The sequence below is a fragment of the Ciconia boyciana genome, chromosome 9 (genome assembly GCF_034638445.1).
Source record: "Ciconia boyciana chromosome 9, ASM3463844v1, whole genome shotgun sequence".
In the NCBI taxonomy this organism is placed as follows: domain Eukaryota; kingdom Metazoa; phylum Chordata; class Aves; order Ciconiiformes; family Ciconiidae; genus Ciconia; species Ciconia boyciana.
Genome location: NC_132942.1, coordinates 11,895,277 through 11,921,642, shown reverse-complemented (window position 1 = coordinate 11,921,642; position 26,366 = coordinate 11,895,277). Strand labels below are relative to the sequence as shown.

Below are 26,366 nucleotides of genomic sequence, written 5' to 3'. Positions count from 1 at the left end.
TGGAGATTACCTAATAAAAGGTGTTATATATTTGTGAAGTGTTGTTATGCCGCTTGTCCTAATGTATATGTGTGGGTTAGCAGGAAGCGGAAGGTCGTATCATGATGTCATTTGCAATTTCTGACTCAAATCTACATTGACGTCTTTCAAACCCTTCTCCTTCTTCCTGCCTCCTGGAGAACTGTAATTCCTTCCTTTGTAGGACAGTGTGTTTTCTGTGCTTCACAGCTGAGCCAAGACCTAATCTGGGACAAAGACCTTCTCAATGAAGAACTGATTGAGAGTCAGGGCACAGAAGGAAAAATACAAATGGCAGAGCAATAGACATATGCACGATTTATTACACATTAGAGAATTTGCTGACCTGCTTGTTGTTTCTTCGCACAAATTGAGAAGAAGATGGGTTGTTTGTCCTATGTTGGGTCTTCTCTTGTCTGGCACAACTGAGAAGAAGGTGGTGCAGGAATCTCAGCTTCAGATGGTTGTGTTTCTGGAAGGTGGTTGATTAGAGCTGAAATGGCAAGTGGAGCCAAGAGAGCTCACCTGAGAAAGTCTTTTGAGAAGCTTTGGGCTCCCTCAAGAAAGAATAATTTTTTTCCCTCTTAGGCTTATGGTCCTGGAGACCAGAGAGTGCCTCCTGGGAGTTGGAGGACAAGGTAAAATGCAGCTTGCTGGAGTAAGTGGTTGTATTTTCTCTATGGCTGATGACTGGGGAGGAGGGTGCATGGTTGGTTGATGTGAAATAGGGAAAAAAAAGGCTAAAACTTGAAGCAGGGAGTAGGACAAGGAGGATGTGTTTAGAGAGTACCCAGGCAGCATGTGAAGCTCTGAAAGGTCAATGCAGTGTGTCTCCTCTTGTATTCAAAAGGCCACAGGCTCTTCAGCTGTTGAAGTGCTGAAGTGTTTAATGTTAGTGGCCAGGGCTGCTGGGTGGAAATAAGTTACCGGCTAAGTTTTGTTTCTGGGGAAACGAAGCTGTTGTGTCATAAATCTAAGTCCTAAAGCACAGAGAACTGGTCTGGCTTTCTTTGGATAAAATCGTAAAGAAATGCTGAGCCCTCTTGTTGCTGTTTCCCCCTTTCATTCTCTCTCGCGTGCCATTTGCATGATCTGCAATCTTAGCCAAAGAGTCCCTCCAGCTTTTTCTGTGTAATGCTGCAGGTTTGTAAGGAAACGGGATAAGCAACTGAGAAGCCCAGCAGCACTGCTCAGGAATGTGAAGTATTTCAAAGTGGCTCTTTCTAGAAGTGAAGCAGATTCTGTGTGGATCACGGCTCCTGCTGCATGGAGAAACTTTCCTCCCTTTCCTTGAATCAGTGATGGGAGGCCCCACAGAGGGAGGTCCACCTCTCACCTGTCCTATTGCCCTCATTGTACTTTCATAGCTCTGCACCTCACCTCTGCTTTATTGTGCCACTTTTATTCAAATAGTCCTTAACAGCAACCAGTAAAATACCAACTCCTACGTGCTTAGGGTCTTCAGAGGAGGTATGTGCCATCTTCAAAGTCACAATACGACCCTATATGCTGCCTCTCTAAGCAGCCATAGAAGCAGCTGTGTTTACAGTGTCTTTCTGCCTGACCTCAGGTTTTATTTCCCTTGTGACCATCCCAGATTCACTATTATGCAGTTTATGTTCCAGGAGGGACAGCTGTAAATTAGAGACAACTTCATTTCTTCTACTGGAGACATTATCCCTTCAGGGAGAGTTGCTAGAGGTGGTAAATAATGCTTTTCCCAACATCCCAGGATTGTCCGATTAAATAATAGGAAGGCTGTGTGCAACTGGGAGGAGGATAGCCAGGGAGGTATGAGTGCCAGTTCTCTGCCAGCTCCATCCAGACTTAGGTGGTGGTGGTGGTGGTTCAGGAGGAGATCCTGGAAGGAGTAGCCTTGACCCTGGAAGTTTGCTTTACCTGTGAGGTTTCCAGAATATATTTTGGGAGTGAAGTTTCCAGTTTGTTGAAAATGATGGTGTTTCTTCTGAGGTTTGCCCCAGCAAGCATAGCCTGTGGTGCGTTGTCATTGTGCCCTTGGTTCCCCACAGTGAGAGGAACCTCAGTAACAGAGTAGGTCAGTGCAGAGGGTGCACTTTGGAGCTCCTGATAAGAAACCGAGCTGGGTTTGTTAGCTTGGGCCCTCTGCAAGAGCTGATGCTGCCAGGAGGAGGTAGTGGCTGGAACTGGGAGGGAGAAGCAGGGTTCAGCAGGCAGGGTGCTCCATGAAAGGTGGCACTGCAGGTCCAAGGGAGGGTAAGGAAAGACAGACTGTCACGAGCTGTCAGATGTCTAAGGAGTGATAGATAGGGTTATGAAATTGGGAACATGAGTAGGAGAGGGGCAGGGGGCCACTAGGTAAAGAGGAGGAGTAGGAAGTGGCCGTGAGCCTTGCCCAAAGGACAGGTTGGGAACCGTTGGTCCAGTGACTGGAGTGCAGGATACAGGAAACCAGTTTCCTTTATCTGCGACTAATGGGATGTGTGACGTGGACAAACTGGCCTACTTCTCTTTGCCTCAGTGATCCAGTCTGCAACCGAGCGACCTCACCACTTGCCTTCCTATGTAAGAGCTCCCTGTGCACAGTTGATTCTTTGACTTCTACCAGCAACTGCTTCTCACTTGCTTATCACTGAAAGGCTTGTGTGTCTTTGCTCACAGACCACACCTGACCACACATTTTCTGACAGATTCAGAATTGGAAATCGGCAAATACAAATACTGACCTTCCTAGAGCTTTCCTCCAAAGAGCTGGGATGTTCAGCTGAGCTGCTGAACCTGATGCGCTTCTCTGCCAGCCCTAGCGCAAACGCTCCTTTTTGCCAGTAACATCAAGTTGCCCGCGGCACTGGCTGGGCATGGCCCACATCTCAGGTGGCAGAGAGCTGGGAAGAAGCCAGGTGCTGTTATGAAACAGGTTGGCTGGCAACTGGGATCTTGATGGGAGGATTCGGGGAGCGCAGAAAGGTGCATTGCTGTGGAGGATTAATGCCCGTCCTGGCTGGAGCTGCTCCTCACAACCGTATTTGGACATATGACTTAATCCCGATCGCTACCCAATCTGCCAGTAATAAACATGTGGAAGATTTAATGCATTCCACCCAGGAGAAGAAGGCTCAGCCAAGAAGCTTCTAACTAGGTCACTGATGAGCAATCTTTCTCCTCCCTCTGTGTCATTTTTATTAATCACTTGAAAAATACGTTGAGTAATGATTGCAAGCAACTTGTCAAGCCAATTAAAAACAGAGAAAGGTAGGGCTGTGAAGCTGAAGACAAATGCTGTGCTGGTTTTAAATGAGTGTCTGTAAACCCCACTGACCTGTGAGTAATTACCTCCAAAAAAATTGGCATCTGTGTGTTTCTCAGTGTGAAGGCTTGTTTCTTCTGAATCCACAGGGCAAACAGTTCATTATGGTCCAGAGATGTATCACCAGAGCAAAATCACTTTGAATCTGTCTTGTAGCTGCCCTTAGTCTGATTTGTCTATTAGCGTATAGACTCTTCGGCAGGGCTTGTCAAAGGGTTTCATGCACTTTGAGCATTAAACAAAAGTAATACAGAGCACTTACTAGTGAAGGTAGTTTATTTTATGTAGCTTGCCTGAACATAAGTTCCCATAGCCTTATAATCTGTCTGACTGGAAGACAAACTGTCAAATCTTCTTATTTGATGAGGCTGAACAGTGTTGGACTTTGAGGGAGAAAGAGCTGCTAGGTAATCTCGCCATCTTCTCGGTTCAGTGTGGCGAGTTTCCTAGGACCATTCAGCTGTGCTTGTGTTGACTTTTTTTTTTTGTTTATTTTTTACGTGTCAGATGGATTGTATGTGCCAACAATAAATATTTATACTCTTGTATTCCTTTTACTCTATATCTGTATTTTGTCTTCTGTGAAATATGTGCCAGCACTGTGGGTGCTATGAAACAACATTACTCTTTGGGAGACTGTTGCATAGTGTGTTAGATCCTGCTGTCCAGGATGTTTATTCCCATCTGTTCCTCGCTCAAATCCTCTTCTCCTCAATTTTAGTCATTGCTTTTGGTTACCATTCATAGATTGAAATGAGATATTAAGGAGAGAGAGACAAGTATGCCATGCTGCCTTCTCTTGCCACTGCTCTGTCAACTGGGTGGCAATAACAAAAGGCAATTAGTTACACAAATAAGCTTTCCTGTGGGATAGCTGAGAGTGGCCTTTCTCTAAAACTATTTACGAAACAAATCAAAAAGTACATGCTTCCCTCTTTCCTAAAAGGAATAACAGCCCAGGTATGCAGAGGGCTAGCATGCTAGCCTGCTGCCTCTCAACATTAGGTTCTTGTTTGTATCACCTCTGGAAACTCAGGTTAGGGAAGGGGCCAGGAAGCATAAATCAGAGCAGGAGTTTTGTTTTCTGCTGGTGCAGGGGACTTGTTTAAAGCCACCTGCACTTGCCAAGCAAGAAGTAAAACTAAATCATGATTTGCCCCCATGCAGCTGTGGAGGGCTTTTCGTGCTCTCTGTCTTGTAACTCTGTTGCAGCTGTCACACAGTCAAACCCCCTGCTTCAAAGTCTCCTTTTTTCCCTTCCTATGCAAGATGTTGGTTTTTTTCCTGTGGAAAGTAGCTATGCGCCTGAATCCACCTGTGTTTTCTGTCCTCCAGAGTTAATGAGCTCTATGTGGATGACCCAGACAAAGACAGTGGAGGTAAAATAGAAGTGAATCTGAACATCAGTTTGCCAAACCTGCATTGTGAATGTGAGTACCCCTTTTCACTTACCAGTTTTTCTTTGTATTTTAAGTAATACTTGAAATGGGCCCAGACTGGTACAGTGGCCCTTATTCTGTAACAGGGTAGATGGGAGATCAAGTAGCTGCAGCCTTTGCCAATACCCCATTGCTTTCTGTTCCAGGCCAGGACACCTGTCGTCTTGGACCCTGTGCTCGCTCTGCAGCCCACGTTAGTGGGTGACCTCCCTTGCTGGCTTCTTTCTAAATTTCATTTCCTTTTTTCATAGCAGCCTTTTCGTGTCTGGGAGCAAGAAACCTCCCAAGTTTCATTCGTAACTTTGAATGCACCAGCTAGTTGTTGGCTTTTCACAAATCACCTGCCTTGTCTACCTGAAGTTTTTCTGTTTGTGTAATTGAGATTGCAGTCAGCTGGCAGGATATGAGGAGTATATTTGGGTCAAATAGTCTGAAAAGTTTGGTTACAAAGCTCTTTCTGAAGAGCTGGTATAACAATTAATATTTGACAAATGACGTTACTAGCACAGTTTAGTCAAATGTCAGGAAAAAAGATGTGGATTTTTTTGCAGTAAAAGCAGTGCATGCTTTTCCTATGCAACCTTCCTGTTTTTTCTTTTGTTTTGATTTTTTGTCTCCTCCCTTTGCACCCATGCAGTAGTTGGACTAGACATCCAAGATGAAATGGGAAGGCACGAAGTGGGTCATATTGACAACTCGATGAAGATACCTCTCAATAATGGGGATGGCTGCAGGTTTGAGGGCCATTTCAGCATCAACAAGGTGAGTAGAAATGACACTTTGTGAGCGTGCACTGGCTGGGGAAATGCTAGCAAGATCCATTTGTAAAATGCTCATGAAAATCTGTGTGTCAGTGTCTCTCCTGTAGAGTGTATGTTCATGTCCCTAATCGGTGGTAAGGCTAAGTCTCTCAGTGCTGCAGAACAGCGTGGGGAGAAGAGGCTGGGTAGTCAGACCCACAGAGGATGTGTTAGATCAGGCTTTTTCTTCGTTCTCCGAAACAGGTAATCTAGGTAGCATTGCTTAAGAGCAGAGAGCAGCTCTGTGTTGCAGCCAGCGCTGTCTCTTTCAGTGCAGCAGCCTAATGTTTAGGGGATGTATGAACTCCCTACAAATGCCAAATGGCTTCTATGTTTACTCGTCGTGACTTTTGCACCTCCAAAATGTGACTCACTGTGCAGAGGTCTTTGGCAATATCTTTATCCAAGTGCTCTTTTGTTCCGAGAGCTGCAGAATGACAGGAATGTTCCCTACTAGAGGGTGCCAGCGTAACAGAAGTGGGTCTGTGCTGAGATGTTTGGAATACATGCACACAGCCTCTGCGCATGCTTTGTCGGGATGCTCCGCTTCTGTCTCAAAGAATGAAAATCCAGGCCTGGAGGAGGCTCCTCTCTGGGATGGGTGTGTTCAGAATTGAATAATCTTGCTATGTAATGCTGGAGATGACTAGCTGGGGTGGGGGAGGCAGTGGTGGGGCCCACTGATGTCCTCAGAAGGGCACACCCTTTATTCACGCCTCTTCATGTACCACGGGCTACAAAATCCTACTTCCTTCTTTTCCTCCCAGGTCATGTTAAATCGCATCTAAAAATAACAGGCAGAACCTCTTACTGATTCTGTGGCATGGAAAGGATTAGGGACTTAAAAAGAGGACATTTCTTTCCTTGCCTCTAAGCCACAAGATTACTGGCAGCTGATAGTCCACAAAACTGGGAAAGGGCTTCTTGAAAGGTAGTTCTTGTTCTGTTAATTCCCAAAGCACAGAGTTGAAATACTTGGGGTTTTGCCTGCTAGATGTGGTGTGTTCTGCTCACCAAAGCAACTCAAAAGGGTGTTGCTGTATGTGGCAGTGAGGAGCTCCCTTCACTGCTTAATCTGTGAAAGGCAACTAACTGCATTGTCTCATATAGTGGTTGGGACTGCTGTCAGAGGGAGGGGACCTGACCCAGGACTTCTGGCTCTGAAAACCTGAACGTCTCATGTATGAGGTGGAAGTCTGCAGTCCCTTGGCAGAAATTGTACAGGCATCTATATGAGCTGATATCTGCAGTGGGACATAGCCAGGCTTTGAAACTTGGCCAAGGGTTGCACTTGGGTGTTATTCTCAAACCTGAAGAGGGAGGACAAGGTAACAGCAAGATGATTGTGTGTACTACTTACTGCAGAGTCTGCCACCCTGTTTACCAAGCTTGTGTGTGACACAGCTTGTGTCCACACCTGAAAGTGTTCCCAGGAGTGCACTGCTGTTCCTCAAGTAATTTAAATTAGCTTTCCTGAAAGCACATGGAACCGGCATGTGGCCTCCCATGGCCCTGCTGGTGAGGTGTCTCTGCAGAGAGTGCAATGGGCACCAGTTGTATAACCGTCCTCCCACTCTTGTCTTAGGCCATGTCAGATTGCTCCCGAATGTTGCTTAATTTCCCAACCTTTTCTCAACAGGAAAAAATTCTTGCACCCTCCATAACAGTGATGGAGCTGAATCTGCTGAAAGACTTCATGGAGTAGGGCTAGTGACCTGAAAAGTGTGTGCATGCTAGAGTGATCCTGTCAGGATTATACCAGTGCTCATTTTCTGTCTTGGAACTGAGTCCTTAGGTGAAGTCTGTATTTTTCAGAACTTTGTATTTCCCTCCATTTAAAAAATTACAACCAGAAAATCCTGTACTTGGAAGGGCTGTTGCCAGGGCTAGAAGCTGAAGATCTAGCTCAGTTTGTATGGGAAGCCCCATTGGTTCTGGTGCGTTTTTTTCTCTTTTATATATAAAACTAATTATTACACACAGTCTTCTCAAATGTAAGGTTGTTCGTGGCCCGTACTACAATAAGAATATATCCAGAGCTTTCTTGGGTTGTTCTGCAGCAGTGGGCCCGTTTACAAATGCGAGATGTGGGAGTAAAACATTAAGCAACTGTTTGCTGCCTGTCAGAGACATGAATCTTATTTTAATAGGGATGAAAGACATAGCCTTAAGTGTTAGGAATCCCTAAAGTCGGGAGTGATCCACTCACCTCCTAGTCAGCAGCAGTAGCAATGTGAGGGTGCCAGCCTCTTGGGCTGCAGGATGTAACCGATCTCCGCTCTGTATGCAGTATGGTAGTGTTGGTCAAGTGCAGGAAGGTATTTCAGAGCCTTTCTCTGGCATGCCAGAGGTTGTCCACTGCTAAGTAGGTACAGCCTGCGAGGGTGGATGGATCCAGGCATTTCCGCTTCATATCACAGAGCCTAGCAATGCCTTGAGGGATATAATATGAAATCCTGTCTTCCTTGTCTTGACTAATTTTAGGTCCCTGGTAACTTTCACGTGTCAACGCACAGTGCCACTGCACAGCCTCAGAATCCTGACATGACTCATGTCATCCACAAGCTCTCATTTGGGGACAAGTTACAGGTGAGTTCTCTTCCCTGAAAATTCCCTGGCTCTAGAGGAATGAATGCAATGAGAGTGACTTTAATATTTGACACTTTGGTTTTATGGAAGGGCTGTGTACAATGTGGGGAGGACATAAGAAAGGACTGCCTGGGTAAGCAAGCCCATCCCTTGCATTTGTGCAGTGTACACTCAGTCCAGAAGAGTTCACAAACTGTTCACATGACACCACTTCAGGAAGGAGCAGTGTTCAGTCATAGAGTAACTTTGCTGTTTTCATCTGAAACTGAAAGTGCTTTTGGAAAACTATGTGGCTATCTTCCTGCAGGGAGTAGAAATGAGGATTCATGGCTTTGCAAAATCATGTGCAGTACTGTTTTCAGTATTAATAGAGCAAACAAATCTTGACTGCCTTTGCAGAGGAACAGTGAGTATACTAAGGGGTGATGTGTGCTCGATGATGTCTTTACCATGGCACCAGTCGAGTTGTTTTTAATTCACTTCACTGTACTTGTATAACAGACACCTATTAGTCAAATTTGTTCTGTGAAACACAAGTTACACTTAGAACTGCCAGTTCTATGCTGGGAAGAAGCTGAATGTGTGCACTTGCCTAGTGGATAGAGTTTCACCAGGTGTTGCAAGTTATATAATAATTCCTGATTTCTCAATAAGGACAGATTACAGCACTTCTCTAGCCTACTTCCAAGGAGCTAGCATCATAGGTGGGAGTTATATATGTGCACACCCAGTTTGCGACTCACCCTAAACATTGCTTACCCATAGTCTCTCTGTAATCTTCTTTCCTCAGCACAGACGTCTCATTAGTCTGCTTCTTGTACACCCACTTCCAAAACCCTTTTTCATGCTAACAAGTCTAAGCGTTGCTTTGTAGTCTTCTGATTCTGCTCGCGGCATCTTTTAGGAAATATCTTGTGTGGGAACGCTGAAATATTAGCATATAAATAAGCTTGGCTTAATGTCTGTAAAGCACACTGAGATTATGAAAAATATTAGGTAAGTGCTAATAGGGAGTTCTGCAGTTTGCGTGGGAAATCAGTGCTCTAAGGTAGCATTCCCATTGTTTTATCATGCAGTCTTTGAGTAATGGAGCTGAAGTGCGAATCAGCATGAATGATATGAGAAGCCTGGACAGTTGGGGGCAAAGGAGCAAGCGTCTTCAGTTCTGGTGGTGAGAAACCTGTCTAGCAAACACGTAGTTGGCTCCTGATTTGGACAAGTTCTGATTAGTATTTTCAAAGTTCAAAATAACTACTCATCATCTCCACACACAAGAATGGAGCATGTAGGTGCTGCTGATCCTGTAGGCAAACATGAGTTCAACAGCACAAATTAAAGAAGGATATGTTCACTAAACAGGTGCTACCAAGACTCAGCAAGCTGTGTAGAGAGCCAGCAAGTATGGAGAGCTTTAAATCTGTCTAGATACACCTTTGAATATTTTGGGTTGTCTCCGCCTGCTTTGATTTAATATATGCTCATATTTTTTAAAGAGGGTGAGGAGCTTCTCATTCGCTTGTGTCATGTGCTGGGAGTTAGTTAGTTGTTACAAACTCAGCCAGAATGATCCACTAAGGTACATGCTGTCTTCTCCAGAAAAAACAATCTGTTTGAAATAGAGATTTAAATCTTGTCTGGCATTAAATGAGCTTCAGTTCTTCAACAGTAGTTCATGCACAATAGTGGTAGACTTTTTGTAGATTTTTCCCTTGTGTAGATGAGACCAAAATTCAAACCCATGGGGCTCTTGCATGTCAGGTAACCCAGTAAAGAGAGAGATGTCGAAAGTAGGAGATTATACATTTTTAATCATAGAATTCTCTTGAGTGCTAGATCATGGTGTTGAATAATCCTAGTTTTAACCTTGTGACAGGTCTTGTCTTCCCTTGATAGTTGCAAGGTTGGAAGTTATTTTAGCCTGCTGTTGGACTCTGCCTGAGTTATATGTCCAGTTATACGTCTTTGCATGTGTTTGTAGAGGTTAAAGCCTAGGGTCTTCAAGGCCCTGACAAGCATCTTTGTGAGGTCCATGTTGCAGGAGAATAAAGTGTTGGCACTGTTAAACGACTGACTAGCCTCCTGTGCCACTACTCCAAGCACTAGATTTGGCCTTGGTAGTGCAGGACAGTCCTGAGAATGTCTGGCTAAACAGGCTTGCTTAAGTTCTCTGTTGCAAAGCAATTTTGTTACTGTGGCCAAAAGCTTACTCCTTGTTGAAGTCCCTCCAGGTACTTACCAAGGTACAAACAAGTATGTTCCCCCAAGGAGCACACCTGTGCGCTTTGTAGAGCAGAGAGTAATTAGCAATCTACGGACAGCAAGTATTGTAATGGGAGTCCAGAATATTCCACAAGGAAAATCATGGTAAACCATCAGACTGGGAGTTACAAGTGTCATCCGTGTTGCAAAGACAAGAGAGGCAGATGCACCAAAGGACATGATGGCATAGAAACAGGCACTTGTGGAGGTGTCTGGTGGCTTTGTCTGTGTGGAAGCTCTGTAACTCGCAGCTTTGCAAACTCACTGTGTAGAGAGATGCAGAGCAGACAACTTTTACATGTAAACAGAAGTGTGGATGCTGGGGAGCCAAGGACAAGAATTTAAGTCCAAATATACAGGTACCTCATAGGATAAATACAGTTGTTTGATGAGTAACCACTCAAATATTTACTGTTAGAGTGTTTGAAGTGGACCTTAAAGTCTCTGGCCCAGATATGCTATAGGAGACTTACTTCTCAGCTGTAGCAAGAATGGAACATAATACTGTAGCCCAATCCAGAGACTTCTCTTTCTTCGTATGCTTTTTACAATGAGTAAGGAATATGCGCAGTCTGCATGTGTAGTTCGGAACGGTCGCTGTTGTGTAGAATATTTGAAATGCCGGCAGACTGAAAGGGACTGTAGGAGGTTCAGCTGTTGCTTTTGCTCTGTGCTTGTTACCAGCACCTTGCCAGTTGAACTTGCTGATGATTTTGTCTCCCTAGAATTTCCTTTCTCAGGAGAGATATGGATTCAGTTGCTGCTTCCTCCAAACCATCATCCACTCTGTAGCATTCAGAATAGGGAAACAGCCATTAGGATGAGACAAATACATCCACATGCTATCAGTTGTTGAGACGGTCTGGGAAAGAGATTGCATTGCCCTGTTAGTGAGGTGAAACTCTTGTCACACCCATGACCAAATACTTCTTCCAAACTCTTCTTCCCTGTTGTCTGGCTTAAAGTCAGGAATTTCTAGGTTGTGGAGTTATTTGTCCTTTCTGTATAGCTTACTGTACATTATGGGAATGATGCAACCTCTAATCTACAGCTGTTGCTGTGGGGTTTTCCCTGTCTAGAGAGTTCACAAATTGATTATTCTGTTGGTGGACATCAGACTCCAGATCATAGTATGTGGAAGGCATGGGGTGGAAATCCTGTTATTCTGGGCAAACAGATACTTGCATGCCTGGGACCAGCTGAAGGAAAAGCTGAATGGATGGCAGTGTTGGCATGTGTACTTCCCATCTCCAAGGGCATAGTGTGTGTGGTGTGAAAGCTGGGCTAATGAGTTAAAGCTGTACAAGCCCAACTGCTCTGACATGAGCTACCTTTACAGGAGAACTCTTTGAGTTTTAACCTGAATGTGACTCCCATTTATTTCTCTTTCAGCCTGATAAATGAATTTCACAGTTAACTATGCAAAGCTCTTGGGAAATATCTCTCAATGAAATTTCACAACTGGCCTCTTCCAACTGCAACTCCTTTAGCTTTGGAGTGGTTTTGGAGTTTCATCTTGTAAGGCATTGTGAAATCAACTTTTTTACTTGGAACCAGCCTCTGTGGTGATGATCACTGGAAGATATTTCAAGTCATCTTCTACTGGGTTGAGGCTTTGTTTTCAGAAAGGTTGAATCAGGCTGATCTCCTTGTTACAGGATAGGATAGGGAAGCAAAGGTCAAGAGTACCAAGCCAGAGCATGGTTTCTTCATACACCTTTTTGCTTTCCAGGTCCATAACGTTCATGGAGCGTTCAATGCCTTGGAGGGAGCAGACAAACTCAGCTCAAATCGTACGTATTCTCGGTGATTACAGGTCTCAGCCACTCTCTGCAGGAGGGAAAACGGGGCCATTCATGCAACACTGGTGTATCCAGAAGTCTTTAATCTGCCTCTTTAACCAAAATGATCCAGACATTGCTGACTGACATTTCCATTTTCTCCAGTACCATAGAGAAGTCTTAGCCCAAAAGGTCTTTTGCAGCCCTTCTGCAACCTCGACGTTATCCCCAGCTCTGTTATGACCATTGTGACCGACTCAGAGTTACTGAGTTTTTTATCCATATCCTATTCCTATAGCTTCCCTTTGCTGCTGTCACCACCACCAGAACTTTTCCTTGTTCTTGTGTTGCAAGTTAGCTCTTACCTTAAGCTCTACCCTGTGGCTGGAAGGATAGACATTTTCATTGCCCTTCTTTATGATCAGCAACACAAAAAGAAATATCCAGTGCGTGCTACAATTCAGTGTAGTTTTTCTCCTTCAAGCGTTCAGGCTCCCGCAGGATATCAGTCTTGTCCACTTGGAACAAAGTTTCTATGGCTGTTCCTGAAGATAGACAATTGTGGTGTTTTGTTTTGTTTTTTTTTCTCCAGGAGCCAAATGTCATTGTGTTACACTTGGCCAAAGGATCCTGCAGAGAAATCATTTAGAATTCTGTTTTAGAACTGTTTCAGCAGACACAAAAAATGGCACAAGCCATTTAAATAATGAAAAAAATGAATTAATAATTGTTAAGCAGCTGTAGGAGAAGGACGAAGAGAAGGAAAGAAAGATGGGTGCACAAGGAATGGGACTACACAGGTTGTCATGCCTCAGCTTTTTCTGTCAAAAGAAGCTCAGTGAGCTGCAGCTCTAACCTTAGCAAGTTCTTGGTTTAACCAGGACAGCTTTTTGTGGTGCTGATAAATCTTGTCATTTATAGCTGAAGCAGTGAGGAAGGTTCAAGTGGCCCAAACTCATCTGTGTGGGTCGTGGTGCTGCAGAAGTCTTAGAATGGTGGGCAGGTTCTGGTGTCATCTGAGTACCTTACAAAGTTTTGTACAAAGGACATAAATGTAGGATGTGAAATTGTCACTTTGTCACAGAACCTGAGATAAGGAGGAAGGAGATACCTTTATTGTGACTTACTTGTTTTAGTTGATTTCACACGTTTACTTTGAAATGTTATGTAGGCTGTGATTCCTTTTTCTGAATGCTAACTTATACTTTCCTTCCCTGACCGCAGCTCTTGCATCTCATGATTACATATTGAAGATAGTCCCGACGGTGTACGAAGACATGAGCGGCAAGCAGCGATACTCATACCAATATACTGTAGCAAATAAGGTAAAGAAGCCGGTAGTTCTCAGAGAAGCTCCCCATTGCAGCCCAGTGGATGCATGGAGGATCTTCAGTCATCATTCCTCCTCCCTCTTGCTCCTCTGCTCTGCAGCCATGTACATTTGTTTGTAGGTGAGCAGTAGCCTCTGCTGGGAGAAGGAGGAACTGGAGCTCTTTAGAGTGGGCCTTCCTGTTGCTCCTGGTGCTGGCATTTACCACAGTTGGGATTGTGAGGGCTTGTCAGAGCAGGTGGTGGTATTTTTTTAATTCTAGAGAAAGGTATTCTTACTCCTGACTTTCTCATACATCTGTTTAACTGATCTAGAATTCTATAAATTGTGTGGAATGTTTTTACATGTTGCAGGAGCTCTTGTGATTTGTGTCAAGATACATCTGGATGGAAACTGCAATCCAACTGAACATACAAAATAGCACTTACATATGGTTTTATTAATAAAATAGTCTCAATTGTGATGGATGTATCAGACAAATAAGTTAGCAGAGTTTTTAGGTTTTTACAAATGTTGATTTCAGGTATTAAGCCACTGAACCTGCAGCAGCAAATATGTACTGGTTGACTATTTCACAGTGCTTACTTTATTGTAGTGAATTATGATAGTTATTGTAACTTTATAATTCTTAAATTAATTTACATTAAATGTGAAGATATTTGTATTTTAATAATACAATGTATTGAACTTAAAAAAAAAAGACAACCCTATTTACTTTTTAAGGTAAAAAGCCTCTTTGAATTTAAAATGATTTGCCAGTCAGGTGCTAAGTGAAAGTCCAGAATCTGTTTATAATATCTAATTATTGCTAGTTTGCCATAACTGAGAATCAAGCACGCACTCTCATAGACTAGTTCTCACATTAACGTTCCTGTCTAGTGACTTTTGGGCTTGCTTGTACAGTGTGTCCGAATGATTTGGATGTCTCCCTCTATTCAGATTACAATGTATTTGTTCTGCTTAATGTCACAACTGTTGTTCTGATAAGACTCTTGCGACGCAAGTTCTGAAAGTAATTTGGAAAATAGACAGCAGGAGTTTCTGACACTTCTGTGAGCGTGGTTGCAAATGGAGGCGTTTGGCCAAGACACTGACTCATTAGGGCAGGATTGCTGTTGGGGAAAAGGGGAGAGGAAGGAAAAAATGAGGTCAGTTCTATCAAAACTGAAGTGCAGAGAAATAGTGCTGCCTCTGCGTTTTCTTCTTAGTAAAAATAAAAATTTTCTTATAGGTGCTTTAGTCCTTGATTCCCATACTGATCGGTGGGAAACAGAAATCGGAAGCCATTGGAATAGCCTGGCACAGATTGACTAGTATGAAGAGATGAATAGAGTCTTAAGTGTGGACTGTCTCCTCTCCCCTCTTACCTCCTAGACCCTGTTTCCGCACTTCCCCAGATAGCCACTGTCCAAGGACAGAACTTCTGCTACAGAACTTCTGCAATAAAAGCCCTGAAAATATTATGACTAGGGATTTTAGTCGCATTCTGCTTCTCTTGTTAACCATGGGGAAAAAAACCTAAATAGAGGGAAATTTGGGATTTATATGAGATTAATGAAGGAGATAAATGCTGTTTCACTAACTCCCTCTGAGCTCACAGAGAGTAAAATTATCTTTTTTGTATCATGCTCATGGGAGTCCTATTGCTTGTCCTTTCTTCATCTTTCTGAAATATATGAGGTTGTCTTTGCCTCTGTGTGAAGGAGAACTAAAACAGAAGAGGTCATCTAAGTTGGCAGGCATGTCATAGGGCTAAAGAAGGGAAGAGCAGCAGGGTAAAGAGGCAGTGTGTGCCATGCCGGTGCTGATGGCTCTCATTAGATTGCTGAGTCCCCAGCCTGCTTTTCTTTGATTTTTCTTCAGTCTGTCATGATAAATGTCCTGATCCTTGAAACTTAATATATATTTCCACTGAGAGCACAGACAAAATATTAGCTCAAAAAGATATGACTTTTGATACCAAGTTGATGTTAGTATCTGTTCTACGTTGGCATTGTGCAGTACATCTTGTTGGAGTGTTGTCCTGTGGCTGATTGATTGCACTGTACCTGTTATTAAAGAAATACATTAAAGGAGATTATCACTGACAATCTGAAGATGTCTCTCCCGAACAAGCTTGGAATATTTTTGAACCTTTGCCAATAATTTTCTGTATACAGTTTCATTTTGGCTTTCAGCATTATTTTTAAACATGGTTTAAACATGGCTCTACGTGATTCATACTGAGTAGGCAAAGCATTCATATTGTTGGTCCCAATGCGAAGGGGGCCTCACAGACAGGAGCTGCTGCTTGCTATTCTGAGTGCATGGACAAGAAGGGATTTTCAGGTTCTTGCAAACTAAATTCTGTTTGTTTGATGAATATCACAGTACACAATTTACATACTGACAGTACAAAAACTTCACCTGCAACCACTTAGAGACTGCTTGTATTTGATTTCTCTAGTGTAGATCTGTTCTATTTAATGATAGCCTTTCTATTTACTTCTGTAACTTTGAATGAAGGTGAGAGTAAGCACCATCACTCTCTGTTGCCAGCTATATCATTATCACACTGTAAAGAACTTATTTTCCTATTTGATAAGGATGGGGGGTAAGCAGTCATACAGGAATTAACTGTTTGCTTCTTTCACTCTGATCATTAGTATAGAACAGTGGAGTAAGGGCCAGATCCACAGAAGCAGTTTTACTGCAGACACTCTATCTTGAATGAGATTGCTTACATTTTCTGCCATTTTTCCCCCACTTTCTTTTCTAGGAGTACGTAGCCTACAGTCACACTGGCCGCATTATCCCAGCTATCTGGTTTCGTTACGATTTGAGTCCCATCACAGTGAAATACACAGAGAGGCGACAGCCTTTGTACAGGTTTATCACATCGGTGAGTTACTCTAAACCTCTAATTCTCCCTTCTCCTGCCTGCCTCTCATTTCTCTTCTGAACATCTCTTGTCCAAAAGAATTGAGTTTCTTCTTCAGAGCATTGTGACATGATTGAAATAAAGCAGTACATCACTGCAGTTGTACTGAAGTGTAAGTGAGGTAACTTGTAAGCCCTATGCTCTGACAATTTGATTTAATAGCTAGGCACAAGAAGAAAGAAAATTATCCTATTCCAGAAGTGCCAAACTCTGTCTAGGCAGGATGGGCGCTATTGCGGCATGTCAGAAGCTTGGAAGTAAAGCTAATGTGGTATGCAGTAAAGCATGCTGCAATAAACCGTCTCTCTAATGATGAGATCTAACTTGCAGAGAATGCAGGGCAGTTGTTTTACTCAGTGCTGCTGCTTGGCTTAATATGGGTATGCCAGTTCCAGGCAATTACTCCTGGGTAGAGGTGGCGAAGAGCCAATTATCAAATTCCAGAGGTGTTTTCCTGACGAGTTATGTTTTGATCTATCCAGATAACATCCTGCAGTACTGATCTCAGCGTCTATAACAAAGCTGTACTGTCCAAACTGCTAGCTGGGCAAAGAGCTATTTACAGATCTTCCAGAACTTTAAAAAATGTGTCCTGAGGGAGTTGGCTTAAAATTTAAGCTGCGGTCTGCTGTGCCAGTGAGGCATGGTAGAATGTGAAGTAGTTGATAAATTGGCTGGAATGAAGACCTCGGATTTTGATTTTTAAACTGTTTGAATATTTTAATTGGAAGTAACATAAACAGTGTGGCTGTGTTGCACTTAAAGATTTTTATTTTGCAGCTTCTGATAAACACCAAGTTCCCTTCACTTCGCTTCAGAAATGCGTGTGATCTCTAGCATACACAAATACCAAGAGAAAGGGGCTTGAAGCAAAATCTACATGACGTGGTTTAAGACCTTCTCTTCTTAGCACGTCTGTTTGGTTTTAAAACATAATCCTAAAAAAGGTCAAACATCAGCATTTTATGACTTGGCATCTCATACTGCCTCTACTTCTTTCCCTAACAATATGCTCTCATACGCATAGGTTTCTTACGCATCTTGTTGGGGGTGAGGGTGTGGAGGTGTTTTTAACAGGAAACAGTGTTTGGAAAGGATTGATAGCTGGCATTATTCTTTGTCATGTCCATTGCTACCATTGATTTATTGCTAATATGCCATTGTATGCCTATAAATAGCAGTGGAGTTTGATACTGTGCTTCAGAGTTTACATAAAGAGTCTGCAGGAAAGGCTTTCCTCAGTGATTGCCACAATGACCTTTTGGATTTGAGATGGCCCCAGCTAGAATTTTGCCCCATCCTGTCTGTAAAGTTAGCCAGATGCGTGCTGGCTGCTGGACTGCTGAAGAAGAGTTTTACAATTGTTTTTTGTCTACTTTGTTTGGTCTTATGAATGGCTCTCAAGCAGCTCACTTGGGGCCATTTCAATTGAATGTCCTTCCTATGGAGACGCGTGGATGACACTGATATCTGCAGTAGCTGTTACGCAGTACGTCAGACAGGTGTGCCATTCCCTTTTCAGACGTGGCTGACTTAGAGGCAGGTCCTTGTTACAGATACTGTACTGTGGCTATCAGTCTGGACCATCTGGCCCTGGTACAGATGACCTGCTCTTGCTCTCATTCAGGCTAGGAATGTTTTACAGTAGGGCAGCCTTGGCTGTGTGTGTGCTATGCTTAAAGCTGTACAATGCTCTAGGTGGCACTGAAAAGGTTAGAGGGGGGGAGCAGTGCTGCAGAGGATCAAAACACCTTTTATCCTAGGTTTCCTTGCCCTGTTTTGATGACATGATCTGTTCCGTTGTCCTTTCCACTGCTTTAGCCCCTTCCTGTATCTCCAGTGTGGCCTTTTGCATCACAGTTGCTCTGGAGACCAGCTAGTGATAATCAGCACTGGGCTGAGGTCCAGGCAGAGATTGTGCTGGGGCATCTGGAGTCGTTGCCGAATGGGGCTGACCGGGGAAAGCATCAGCTTTTTCTGAGCAGCAGCTGCTTAATCTAAAAACCACAAGAGGGGCTCTAGGGTAGAGGGGGATCACCTGCAACTCCTTTCAGTGAGCAGATTGTTTACTAGGGCACCCGTGTGACTTTCAGTAAATTTAAATGTGTCCTGGGGATGGGGGAGGGTCCTTTGGGCTTGAAAGGGACTTTAGCAGTTGGAGATATAACACAGCGTGTGGCTGCCTGTCAGGGGAAACGGTGTCAGTGTTGGAGGGAAGGATATGCTGTGGAGGCATGATCCCATGTGGAGTGATCAGATGAGAGGAGGGTGTTGGCTGTTCAGCAGAGAGCCAAAGGAATCTCATTCTGCTGCCAGGAAGGTTATCTGATGCTCTTTGTTAGTAATGAGTTTGCCCCCCAAAAACTTCAGCGCCACTAAGAGCAGCATTATAGCACCATAAGCAGTGTTCTCAGGTCTTCTGTGTTCCCAACAGACCCTCTCTAACTCGTGCCTGCTCCTTGGGTTTTTGTGGTATGAAGAATTATCCTGATTTTCTGTACCATGTGAGAGGTGCTTCCTGTGCAGGGCAAAAGGCATTGGCTTAACACAGATTTTGTTACACGTCATGCTTCAAAACATTCAGTACCAAATAAGATTTTGTGTTGCTTGTGGGTCAGTGCTGCCACTGTCACTGTGCTGTGAATTTGCAATGGATCCTGGGGTTAACCACAGATACCTGGCACAGTGTTAAACACAGGAGTTTTTGCCTGTTAAACTGTACTGCTTAAAATCAAGGCATCTCCCCATAAAGAGAAGCCATTCATGGCCTCATGGTTGAGGTTATGGAGCAAGGGGGAAAGTTTCACTGCTGAAAATTTATGAGTTCCTGTAAGTGGCCAAACTGAAAGAAGGTTTTATGATGAGGTCAGTCTAGGGGCTGGGAGGGGAGAGCAGGCAGAAAACAAGCCAAAGTTCTGGTGAAGCATTCAAAATCCAAAGAAAAGAATATGATATGAGAGGATTCATCTGCCCATTAGGTATGAAAAAAATTAAATTGGAAATAATGGGGGGGGAAAATGGCTGCAGGGAGAATTATTTCAGCCATGGGACCTGTTACCGACAGGTATCATAGACTCAGTCCTGTGGCATTTTTAAAGCCAAGACAGTGGTGTTCTACAAGATGTGCTGCAGGTCATCCAGAACTCTCTGAGTAGGATTCTGCAGCTTACTTTACTAGGAATTACCTGGGGGTCTTACTGGTTCCCTCTGTCCTTAAAAGTAATTTTCAGATTTTAAGACATCCCAGAGGTCCACACTCACACATCTGACACTTGCCTTTCTGTCGCTTTCCTTGCAGCCTTGCCTCCTCCTACATATCCACTTGTGTTTTCCTTTAGACTTCAGCCTGCATCCCAGCCACTAACCTATAATCGTGTTCTGTTCAAAACCCTCATGTGCACCCCACATTGCATGGTCTCTCACTTCTGTAATTAGTACACTTCTATATTCCTTTTTCTTCCTCCTTTAATGGTTGGGCCTGAGTCAAGCTGTAACCTCACGGAGCCAAATGCAGATCATTCCCTGTATAAAACTCCATTAAATATAAATAAGTTCATGATGCCTAACTTCCTTCAGTGCTGCTAAGGAGCAACGCTCCATACGTATTAGAACTGTGATGATAAAGAATTGCGGTGGTGCAGCTTCTGTGCTGACCTAGAGACCAACCCTGGTGCTGCCTTTTTTTTGTCACAGCGAAACAAGAGGGCTGTGTGCGTGCTGGGAGGCAGGCTCCAAGCGAATGCCAGGTGTGTGTGACTCATAAACACTCAGCAGTACAGAGCTGTGCAGATGAATATATTTTTTTTTTCTATTCCCCACCCCCTTGCGCTGCTGCACTGAAATCAGATTTTCCTACCATATGATGCAAAATCTTAGTGTTGGACAGTTTTTCTGTTGTTTGCGGTGTAACATCTCCTGTCAGCTGAGCTGCTGTGGACTGAAATAACCCAACTCCACTGCGGTCATTTTCCCTGAAAAGTCACCCTGTGTCATGCTCCGAGGGATAGCAAGGAGGGGGGCACAGAGGGCAGGAGCTGGAGTTGTCCCCTAAAAATACTAACTTTGCCTCGGGCTGGTGCTCTGGTTTTTGAAGCCTTTATCTGCTGGAATGCCAGCTGTCCTGCAAAAGCCACATTTACTGCAGCTCCTCATTTCACCAAGCTCACTAAACACTTATATCCCAGTTATAAATCTGCATGTAAATGCGTGTTTTATTTCTTGCTGCCTTCGCTCACCATTAATGAACTGTTTGTTCTGTTGCCACCACTAACTCCCTACAGAGCCGAACGCTGCTGCTCTTATGTTACTCTTTTGTCTGTAACTTTGCCTGTGGGGTGTAGTGCTGTGTGGGAGAAGAGACATGGCACGGTGGGTCTAGTGTAGCACCAGTTCCCTTCTGTGTCAGTTGTATTGCATCTCCCTGATATCCTGCTACACCAGCTTATTGATTTTGGGTTCCTTTCTCTCTCTTGGCTTCTACCTAACAGCAAAATCCCCCTTTTCCTAGGCAGGCCCGTCTCAAAAGATAAGCTTTGTATCTTGTCCCCTGCTCACTGACCCAGTATCTCTTATTCGCAGAGCCACACAATCCTACACAATGTAAAAGACCAAATTAAAAGAGCATCACAGTTATGAAGTCAAAAATGTGGGAGTTCGGAAATGCCAGGTCCTATGTAATTATAATTTGGCTGTTAAACGTGATTAGGTTACGTTGTTGTGTATCATACTTTCCATGTGAACCCTGCCTTGTGCAGTGCACGGGGTGGGGTGGCACGCTGTGAGCAGTGTTTCTTCCCATCCTACGGTATTTGACTGCTGCCTTGTTACTAGCAGGTGGTTTGTATTAACCCAGTCCTGAGTACAAGTCCTACGTTTCCACAAGGACTCTGAAATGGCTACTGTCACGGTATTGAACCCTTCAAATGTGTTTTCCTTCGCAGTTTCCCTGGGAGGCAAGTTTGGCATTGTCCCCATTTCATAGATAAGGGAATTGAAGCAATGTGTTGGAAAGTCCATAAGTGGTGCCCCCTGATTTTGGGTGCTCCAAGCCAAAGTACCTTTGGTTTGACATGTCTGAATACTTTGGTGTTTTTCTAGCACTTGAGAACTGAACTAGGCTGTTATGCTAATCAGGAGATTAATTTTTTTCCCTAACTCTGTTCTTGAAAATGATTACGTGTTTTTACTGGTGTTTAAATAATTCAACCCAAGACATCTTGCATGGAAAACTTTGACCCACAAAGAGTTAAGTTGGCAGTGCTTTTGTAAGCAGCCCTTGTAATGGAAAGTGTTAGACAGACTTAGCTGTAGGTGTCACTGGTAGCTAGGTTTCTCTGTTAGTCACTGTCCTTCACATGCTATTTAAGTGTCTTTTGCCTGTTTGCAAATGCTGTATCTTGTGAAATAGGGAAAAGACTACAAGGCCGTGGTATTTATAATAGAAAACAGTAGTAGGAAGATATGAGCAACACAGAGCTTCTAGAAAGCTTTGTTAGGTGGAGTTTAGCCCAGAAAGGAACAGCATTCATGCTGTAGGTTCCTAGGAGCTGGGATTTATGATTGGCTCAGACTATGATGAGTTCAGGTTAGCACTAAGTTATTCCACTGTAGGGAATGGTTTTCCTGAAATGATCGTCATGTAATTACATCCCCAGTACTGTTACCCAGTTCTTGCTGTGCTTCCAGAAAATACCCTAGCAGTAGGCAATAATATCCTTCCCCCCAGTTTCAAACTGCGTAATAGTTTCCCTCGTCACTGACAAACCTGTTTCCTCTCTCTGTACGTTTCAGATATGTGCCATCATTGGAGGAACATTTACTGTAGCTGGGATCCTTGACTCCTGCATTTTCACAGCATCAGAGGCCTGGAAGAAGATCCAGCTGGGGAAAATGCAGTAGCAGTGAAACTCTACCCTAGTTTCCAAGGACAGGAGCAAAGATTGAGAAATCTACCACTACCTGTTTTTGTCTTTATTTTCTATTTGATTGAATCAGTAAGTTTTTCTCTAATCAGGCTGTTCAGTGAAGACATCTTCAACAAATCAAAGAAATCTCCATGCATTTCAGAGCTCTGAGAGTGAAAAATCGATGGAATCAGGGTGTGGATTTCGATTCTCTCCCCCCAGAAAGAGAGGTTGAAATGCCATATATGAAATACACCATCAGATCTAAGTAAGGATGACAGTCTGTTCTCTGGGAGGTTCCTATGTCAGTATACAAAGTAGGTAATAGATTGCAAAGAGTTGAGGTGTCTTGTGGCACTTTTTGGAATTCTGTTGGATTTGCATGATTAGACAATCGACTTTGTATAAGGCAAAATTATACATTAGGAAGAAATTCCACCCATGGTGCCAAAAAGGTGATGTATCTGTTGGAGAGGAATGGAAAATGTTAGTCCCCGTAGCAAACTTTAGAGACAGAGGGCAGAAATAACATCAAGAAATGTTTTGTGCTTTTATTGAAAGCTCTTTTGTTCAGATATGACCTTTCTAATGAAATGAGCAAAAAGAAGAGGAAGCCTTCCCCCAGCTACCTTTTCCTGGGTAATCTGTGATCCAGGCAGTGGAGGGCCATTCTTTTACTCTGGATGTAAAAGTGGTTTCATTTCTTCCCAGAAACTGAATATCCAGTCTTGTGTTTACAGGTGGCATGAAGTAAAAACCAAACTGAGCAACACAGTTTTATGTGGCCTTTGCTTTGAAAGGGAATAGTTGTCTTTACAGCATTAGCTTTTATTCTTTCTTATGTTTTTTAAACACAGACCACCCAACAGTCTGGATTCTGCACTTCTGCTTTATTATTATTGTTGTTGTTGTTGTTATTTTGAAAAGGGGTTGTATATTCTATGTGTTCAGAAAAATGGTGCAGTCTTCTGGGTGGATGATGAGCACAGCTTACTGTCTTGCTTTGTGTGTGTATATTGAATACACCTGTCAAACACAGGAAGTCTGTCTTTTCAGGGTTTAAGGTGCCTCCCTTTTCCTTTAAAATTCAGTCAGGCATCTTTTCTGAGCCCTAGACTGACACTGTTCACCCACAGGTACACCAGTAGCAGAGCAGGCATTCCCACAAGCTGGCCCCTGCTAGTAGATGTTTTTTTGTTTTATTCCTTAAAATGGTACCTGAGCTTCCATGCCCATTCATTCAAGCCTTGTCTTCTGGGGCCTCCAATAAATGGAGGTGTGAGGGGAAAACTACTGCCAGGTGTGGCTTGCATGTAATGGTAGACACGAGTTCACTAAAATTAGACCAGTACCCACCAGCACATTTTCCATAGCCTCCTAAATGTTCCTTGAGTAGTAACAGTCTCTGCATGCTTTGTAAATGTCTGAGCTGAGGATACACAAATTTAAGTGTTCCAGGATGGATAAAAATCATAAAATAAAAATCTTTAACTCAATCAATGCTGTAAATTCAAAGGCGGGTGCAGGATTTCTCTTGGATAATATCTACTGCTCACTGCCCTTTCCTGGAGGCAAAAGTATCCAAACATTATGCTGTAATAATATGAATCTTTGAATATTCAGTGTTAATGCTAGAGTCAGATGCATTTCAAGAGTATTCCTAATACATGTCTGTTGAAATTGTCTCATTGCTTTGGAAGTAGGGAAGGTAGCCAGTTTTATCCACACACCAAAAAGAAGTAGCCAACCACCCTCCCCCTGCCGTCTTCTGCCCTGTAGTGACTTCGGACAAATTACAGCATTGGAATTTTTTCCCTGTTCTTATTATGGACTGATTGCTATTCCTTTAGGTGTAAACTGGATTGTGTAACTTCCTGTAACTGTTAATGTATGGATAGATTTTATACTTTTTTTTTTCCATTTACAAAAATCAACTTGAAAATGAGATGCTTGTCTTCATTTCGGTGCGTGCGTCCGTGTGCCCATGAGCGGTACCCACTGGATGGCGGCGGCTGCCTGGTGGGAGCTGGGATTTTCCATTGCAATTGCTTTTCTTGCTGGCTGAAGGATTTCCTCTAATCCTCTATGACCAGCTGAAGCTTACAGCAAAGATGTCCTAGTTTTTCCTCTTGAATTTGTCTTTGCTCACAGCTTGTGAACCCAATGGATTACAAGGATGTCATTTTTGATATCTTAGCAGTGCATCCTTCTCCTGAGCTGTGCAAGAGAAGATCTTTGTAGCGTGGTGGGCTGTACTGTTAGTTTTCTGAAATTTCTTCCGTGGTACAATTTCCTTGACACAAACAAGTGAAGCTGGTTGCAGATTCCTTGTGTCCCCTGGTGTGTTATTTCTGCCCTTCTCCCCATCCTCTGCCTGAATTAAACGCTGCCTTCTGTGCAGTCCAGGCCAGTTCTCTAAACCAGACCAGTGAAATTGTTTGGCTTTTTTGGAAATAACAGTGCATGCTTCAGTGTGCCTGCTTTCTCTGCCAAAATGTCCACGGCAATAACCTAATAAATCACATTTTTTTGCTAGATGTGGAAACCAAATTGTACTCAAGTTCTGGCAAAACTGTGCTAAAGAAATGGTCTGCACCTTAGTTCTCTAAACCAGGTCTAAGCCTTTGAGTGCTGCCAAGCCAAGGCTACCTCCTGGGTCTGCTGTAAGTTGTGGCAAGCTTGTCCTTCAGACATGGCTGGCTTGGGTCATGTAATGATGCTGCATCATGTGTTTACAGAAGAATCTGCTCTTCATCTCTCCAAATGTGAAAGCGAGGTAGTTACTGTTACAGCAGTCCTGCCCTGTGCATACATGTCTCATTAGATTTCACTTTTATTTTCAAATACTTTCCAGAGACAAAATTAGCTTAGTTATCCTTTTAAACATCAATGCAAACAAAAATAATTTCAAGCCATAGTGGAAGGAAAACCATTGATTGTAGGTGTTCATCCATATTCCTGATTTTGCTCTTTTGAGTCAGTATTTTGACAGAAGTATTTGTGGTTTTCCAAGACAGACATCCCTGTAGGAAGTAAAATATTTAGAACTTGTATATATTCCAGTTTAAATAAGTCCCTCTAAAGCTACACTTCATCATATGGTGAGAACTTGTGGTGTAGGATGCTTTGCAATGGTGGAGTTAAAATTTTTAGCTCTAGGGAAAGCTGTGCTTAGGTATATTCTAGGCAGTATGTGGACTGCTGAAGATTATTTTTTAAGAAAAAAATTGAAATGGGGTAAGAAAAAATTGGAAGGTATGCATTTGTGAATGTTTGATCTTATTTATCAAATACTGGCATTCGCCTAATGCTCTGTGAAAAGTGAAATCTGCAGTGTAGATGGTAAAGTCTATAGTTAATTTCTGAATAGTTCTCATTTAAAGTTTTCTATTTGTGTGATACACAAACTGTTGGGGCTGAAAATGACTGTGATGAGTATCTGCTTTAGAATAGTTGTTTGAAGTTTCAGATGAAATATGTCAATGAGTCAATATGTCTAAGGACTATTTCTCAGTAGTCCTTAGAAGAAAGGAGAGAGGAGCAGGGGAGGAGGGACGTAGTCCTGTAGTATGTTATGGTGATGTTTAAAGCACAAGTCTTTTGCATTTTTACAGTGGAGCTTATTAAGGAGTTCTGGCATTTCTCTTTTAATTTGCAACCTTATGTTAATACAATATTAGCTTTTTTAGTTCTATAATTAAAAATAAAACTCTCGTGTTTTGATTGGCTTTTTGTTGCACTGCTATTGCAAAATCAATCTAAAAGGGCTTTTTTCTTTTGTTTTTAATTATTATTTCAGTGAACTAAGCGTTATCACACAATGAAATCACTGTAAGCCAGGTCACTGTGTAGAAAGTTAACACGAGGCTCTTTTGTAATCGGCACTGAGTCATGTCTGGACACTCAGTGCTTGGTTTTGAACAGTACCAAGTGTCCTAACCTCCCTTTTTTTAATGAGAGGTGAGTGGACTGTGCTTGGAACTTGATGGGTTTCACTTACTCACTGTGTCACTTGGTATATAAAATAACCTGTTTTTTGTC

The 26,366-nt window shown here is 43.0% G+C and overlaps 1 protein-coding gene across 1 annotated transcript in view; it reads left to right on the top strand.

Moving 5' to 3' along the window:
• ERGIC1 (endoplasmic reticulum-golgi intermediate compartment 1) overlaps nt 1-26,048 on the top strand; it is a 61,350-nt gene extending 35,302 nt beyond the window's left edge. Inside the window, exons 4-10 of the mRNA XM_072873836.1 lie at nt 4,640-4,734; nt 5,381-5,505; nt 8,028-8,132; nt 12,124-12,184; nt 13,397-13,497; nt 16,261-16,383; nt 22,213-26,048. Of these exons, the coding sequence (XP_072729937.1) occupies nt 4,640-4,734; nt 5,381-5,505; nt 8,028-8,132; nt 12,124-12,184; nt 13,397-13,497; nt 16,261-16,383; nt 22,213-22,320 (718 nt within the window). The 3' untranslated portion in view covers nt 22,321-26,048. The remainder of the gene's footprint in view (nt 1-4,639; nt 4,735-5,380; nt 5,506-8,027; nt 8,133-12,123; nt 12,185-13,396; nt 13,498-16,260; nt 16,384-22,212) is intronic.
• Nucleotides 26,049-26,366: the final 318 nt, after the last annotated feature.